This window comes from Etheostoma spectabile, chromosome 2 (genome assembly GCF_008692095.1).
Source record: "Etheostoma spectabile isolate EspeVRDwgs_2016 chromosome 2, UIUC_Espe_1.0, whole genome shotgun sequence".
In the NCBI taxonomy this organism is placed as follows: domain Eukaryota; kingdom Metazoa; phylum Chordata; class Actinopteri; order Perciformes; family Percidae; genus Etheostoma; species Etheostoma spectabile.
Window position 1 is genome coordinate 23184270 of NC_045734.1, and position 5579 is coordinate 23189848.

Below are 5579 nucleotides of genomic sequence, written 5' to 3' on the forward strand. Positions count from 1 at the left end.
AAAAAGTGGGAAGTTTAGTTTTGGCCATTAAGCATACATGTTATCACACAAGCCCTTCAAAAGAAAGGTGTGGGTGATTTACTTTAGCCAGAGTCAACTCACGTTTTGGTAGCAAGATCATAATTACAAGTCTTTGAACTTTCAGTTGGATCAAGTGGGCCCATAGATACATCACAGTGCAGGTAGAGTTGCTGAAAGATATTAGATTTCAGGGTTAACGCATTTTCTGACAGTACAGCACTTTGTACCCCTTGATCTTGGCAGTACCTGTGATGAAGATGCACTGGAAACCATGTTCTTGAAAATTGCAGCAACCACACTGAATCTCAGGACTACTTTTGAGGTACCAGAGATGAACTTTGACTGATCAGTCATCATGCCATCAACCATGCAGCTGCAAGAGATAATATGCATGTTTGCCTCCAAGAACCAAGTGATGTGCCCATCTCAACTCTGAAATCATTTAAATCTTACCCATAGTTGTCTACGACTGTATATTTAGGACTTGAGGTGGGGTTTCTGGAGGCTGTCATGAAGCACTTATTGATGTAAATTCTATTTCCAGAAGCTGAAAGTGGCTTGGCCTGAAAGTACATTGTCTCACCCAAGTTGAAAGATTGGGCACCAGTGACATCGAACCCCAATGCTGAGGCAAAGGGAAGGACATGAGTTACTGTAACGTCTGAGATGCTTACAAATTAGCTGCTGCAATTGCAAAAGTGTAAATATTTGCTACCTGCCTAAGCCCTTTGTGGTCTGAATATCCTTAGACTATGTATTTTATTGAAAGCTTGTATACATTCCATTATAAGTACACTTGCAACCATACCCATGTTATGTGGCGTAAAAGTGGGGAAATAAAATGTTCTGCTTGGAAACCATTTTTACCTCAAAAATCTGACAATCTAGTCTGTGCCCTACAAGCTATAGTTTTTTTCCACAAGGTGGAAGGTGAAAATTCTAGCGTTTACACATCTATGCAACACAGCCAAATTTACTTTAGATATTGGGAAAGGTCTGCCAAAACATAGCTTAGCATGTTAAATGCTAGCACACCAGGTGAACAGAGTCATATCCTGTCTTTAAAAAAAATAAAAAAAAGGAACATACCATTTTGAAAAGTAAGGGTGAAGATGGTTTTTGAGTTAAGGGATTTGTGGGATTCAAGGGATTTGAAAATTTCACCTCCCTGTAGTTTAGGATAGAAGCCAACTTTATAGGAGTGAAACAACCTGCAACAGAAGAGAACTGCCATTGACACAAAATCGTAAGACAGGAATACTTTCATTCTCCTGGGGTGTTATGCAAATAAAAAGATGTAATGCTGGAGAAATGAAAAAAAAAAAGAAATTAGGCCCATTACAATCAGGATAAAACAAATGAAACTAAATCTTACCTGGGATATTTACACTGCATGGGAATGTCAAATGGCATTTCTCTTAAAACTGGAGTGGTTGGATTGTAGGTGAGCACACTGCCAACATAGCGATAATCTGCAGTACTCTAAAAGATAAACGTTTGTGTTAGTTGTAGTTTGTCAAGTTAACCACAAAAATATAAAGTTTTTACCAAAAATTAAACTTCACCAACCTCCTTCTTAAATCCACAGTCAGCAGTCAAAAGGTACAGAAAGTAGTAATGATCTGCGGTACCTTGGTTAATAGGACAGGTGCCAAATTTCAAATACTTGTGTGCGTTGTTAGTCTTAAAGATATCTTTCCTGACTCTTACATAAAGTCTGTCAACGTGGCACAGGATTTCAACCAGCTGTGGTCTGGCTGGTACAGTCGGAGAAGTAGTGGCAGTCTTAAGCAACATTCCGCTGGCCCAGTCAGGGAGGGGACCAGCACCCATTCCTGGCTTGAAATCCTTTACCTTGTCCTCTAAAACTGAGGCTATTAGATACTCAGGAACTTGTTTTGCTTGAGATGTTGAAGATCCATTATTTGATGCACCCATAAATAATTTATTTTGGGGTGCATGGGTCTCATCCACTTCATTCCCAATCGCTGTCATCATTCTCTCCCACTCTTCTTCAGGGTCTTGCACGAACGGGCTATGTCCAGCTGTACCTCTGAACGGATAACTATAGGCAGTACAAAACAGCAGTAACAAAAACACAGCACACCTGAGATCCATTTTTTTTTTTCACTCCAGCAGTTACCTTACCTAACAGGTTGGATATACTGGGCATGTTTCGACTGACTTTTGTACTCTGCAATCAATAGAGAATTCCCACAGCTGCTGCAAATGCCAATCAAGAACAACCAATGAGAGGTGACCATATAATCACGCCTATAGTCCGTTGTCATACACCAGTGTGGGTTGGCAAAGTATTATATCATAATATGACATTTCCAATGTTCCATTCATTTAAGGAAATTGATTATTAATTGTAAACGAAATTAAATAATTCCCACGCAGATTAATTAAATATTTACTAATACTGATAAGAAGAGTATCGATGTAATTTTCAAAATAAATCACATTCAAAAGATGGTTGATATTTAGAAAACGCGTGTTAGTGAATTTGAAATTTAAAGAAATAAAAAAATGTAAACAACACTTTTTTTCTTTTTTTTTTTATAATAACCGGATGTTACGCAGCCAATGATGTCAATACCAGGAAGTTCCAACGCAGCCCACTTGGCTTGACGTTGTGCTCGGAAGCTGAATAACCCTCGTTGACTTATTTCTTTTTAAACAAAGTGGAATAATCGTATTTGCTTTGGTGGAGTATCGTGCTATGTGGGACTAAACCGTTTCGCTTTTACTCTGTATCAATTGTTTGTGCTAGAATGCGTTATTTTCGTCTGTGTTAGCTGGCTAGCTAACACGCCAGCTAACAGCTAGTTAAGGTTGTTTTGGTTATTAATGTGAACATTAACGTCACATCGACGGTTTATAAAGGATAGCGTGCATGTAAGTCGTGGGTAGTGTACCAGCTAGTTAATCAGCTAACGTTAACGTCAAACGGCGGTCGCCTAGCTTTAGCTACCATCGTTTGGGGGCGTCTGGTTTGTCCCTTGCCCCGAATAGTGGACGTCTGGCGAGCTTGAAAAGCTCCCTGTGAACCGGACCCAATGCGTGGGATGATGGGGACCCAGAGTAGTCCAGTCAAGAGTTACGATTATCTCCTGAAATTTCTTTTGGTCGGAGACAGCGATGTGGGAAAGGGGGAAATCTTGGACAGTTTACAAGACGGATCGGTCGAGTCTCCCTATGCCTACAGCAGTGGTGAGTAACTATTTTTTGTTGTTGCTTTTGTTTAGAAAAAGCCTGGACTGACCAACATGAACTAACTTTCTGTGGATGGTGTGTAATCTCAGGGATTGATTACAAGACCACCACGATTCTGCTGGATGGGAGAAGAGTGAAATTAGAGTTATGGTAAGTGCTTTTAGCAATGTAGTGCTAGCAAGTCAAAAGTGGCTAAATGGACAAAGCCATTGCATATGGTTGTACTTACGTACGTGCTTGTGTGCGTCTTCAACAGGGACACATCGGGTCAAGGCAGGTTCTGCACCATCTTCAGGTCTTACTCTCGTGGAGCACAGGTGACTCGTAGAGCAAATTTTGTGTTTTCCCCTTTTTATATGATTCTATATGTATGTCAACGTGTTTGTCTTGTATTCCATAGGGCATCCTGCTTGTCTATGATATCACTAATGGCTGGTCCTTTGATGGTATTGACCGCTGGATACGGGAAATTGATGAGGTAATCCCATTCAGCTCATTTCTGGTTGACAAAGAAATACTTTTTGGGAAGGGGGTATATCCTGTGTAGGGCTGCACAATATATTGTTTTTTTTTGCAACATTAACTGTCGCAATAAACCTATCACCCCTATTGTGTTAGTTGAAAGAAATAATCCGTAGAAAACTGCAGCTTTAAATCTAACTGCCATTCCTTTTTTATTGGTGCCTTCAACTAAATGTTCAATTTGTTAAACAAATTATAAGTGTTGGGAATTATTTATTTTTAGAGTTTTAAATGTTGCATTTTACCAGAATACTGAAAGCAGCAGAAATGCAGAACTGAGTAAAGTTAAATATGTTTAATGGGCGCCTGGTTAGCTCACTTGGTAGTGCGGGCGCCCATATATAGAGGTTTACTCTTTGACGCAGCAGCCGCGGGTTCAACTCTGACTTGTGGCCTTTTGCTGCATGTCTTTCCCCCTCTCTCTCCCCTTTGAAGTCTAAACGGTTTTATAAAGGCCTACAAAATGACCAATAAATTCATCTTTAAAAAAACTGTATTTATTGTAAGTAATGTGATAATTGCGATATTCAACAATGTTATCGCGTATTTTCCTCATATCGTGCAGCCCTAACCTGTGTCTACATGCTTCCATCCCTGTGAGAGTCAGTTTTCTATTAGTCAGTGCAATAGTGTTTCAAAAATCCTGTTTCAGATACACAACAAAATTTGGTAACCTTACTTAAAAGCAATTTGTATTTCCATATTGTTTATTTCCATTAGCATGCCCCAGGTGTACCCAGGATCCTGGTGGGGAATCGGCTTCACCTGGCTTTCAAGCGGCAGGTACCTACGGAGCAGGCAAGGGCCTATGCTGAAAAGAACAGCATGACTTTTTTTGAGGTCAGTCCGCTGTGCAACTTCAACGTCATCGAATCCTTCACCGAACTTTCCCGCATTGTGCTGATGAGGCACGGGATGGAGAAATTCTGGAAGCCCAACAGAGGTGAGCTGGGTAATGTGTTTTTTGTACCAATTTGGTTAGATTAGGAATGTATGCTTTTTTCTAAAGACTGAGGGTTGGTAAATGGAAAAAAAGAAATCTCCCAGAAAGTTTCATTAAATGGTACTTCACAATGCCACGTTTTGTGTCGCACTTGAGGATCCCCTTTTCACACAATTCCAACTAACAGGGTTGTGGCCTCTGTAACTATTTCTTTGAATCTTTTTGTCTTTGAGGGCGAGTTTTTTTTTTTTTCTGGAAAAATTGTATGACACTGGAGCAACACATGAGTCAACAAAAATAGTATGTGTCATCTGGTGGACCTATGTAGTTATTGAAAAATCTTTCAAGACAGGAGTGAAATTGAAACAATTTCAAACTTAATTGTCGGAAAACTTGCTGATTTTAATGCGCTGATTTAACAAATTCAAGCTTAAATATTGATAACAACATGAAACAAAAAACTAATTTATAGTGCAAACAGCTGTAAAGATGCATTGACACAAGTATTGTGGATGTCACGCACCCTTTAGTGGGCATTCACACCAAGAAAAGTGATCCGGCGATTTGCCGCAGGGTGGTGCGGTGGGAGGGGGTGTCGATGACACGGCCCATTTGTGTGGCGTCCTGTTGTGTTCTTAAGCCCCCCCAACAACGCACGAGTACACTTTATATTTCACGATTACTGTTTTCCGTCAGATTGTTTATAGATTTTGACGTTTCCAACCACACTTGAAGGCAGCTTATTTCGCAGAGGGGAGAGCGAGAAATAAGTAGACGAGCGAGACATAGCGAGTGCTTTGTGGTTGCAGGAAACATTCAGCTATTAAACATAAACTCCCGGGCGGATCAGTGCTTGTGTGTTTTTTTTTTTTTT

General features: G+C 40.1%; 2 protein-coding genes across 2 annotated transcripts in view; one reads left to right on the forward strand and one right to left on the reverse strand.

Annotated features, from left to right (window-relative positions):
- Positions 1-2154, reverse strand: part of zp3c (zona pellucida glycoprotein 3c) — a 2225-nt gene extending 71 nt beyond the window's left edge. Inside the window, exons 1-6 of the mRNA XM_032543060.1 lie at positions 1591-2154; positions 1397-1503; positions 1111-1232; positions 475-646; positions 268-394; positions 99-191 (exon numbers count right to left, since the gene is read on the reverse strand). Of these exons, the coding sequence (XP_032398951.1) occupies positions 99-191; positions 268-394; positions 475-646; positions 1111-1232; positions 1397-1503; positions 1591-2139 (1170 nt within the window). The 5' untranslated portion in view covers positions 2140-2154. The remainder of the gene's footprint in view (positions 1-98; positions 192-267; positions 395-474; positions 647-1110; positions 1233-1396; positions 1504-1590) is intronic.
- A 431-nt stretch (positions 2155-2585) lies between these two features.
- Positions 2586-5579, forward strand: part of LOC116706322 (ras-related protein Rab-40C) — a 5418-nt gene continuing 2424 nt past the window's right edge. Inside the window, exons 1-5 of the mRNA XM_032543081.1 lie at positions 2586-3237; positions 3330-3390; positions 3497-3557; positions 3641-3718; positions 4483-4705. Of these exons, the coding sequence (XP_032398972.1) occupies positions 3084-3237; positions 3330-3390; positions 3497-3557; positions 3641-3718; positions 4483-4705 (577 nt within the window). The 5' untranslated portion in view covers positions 2586-3083. The remainder of the gene's footprint in view (positions 3238-3329; positions 3391-3496; positions 3558-3640; positions 3719-4482; positions 4706-5579) is intronic.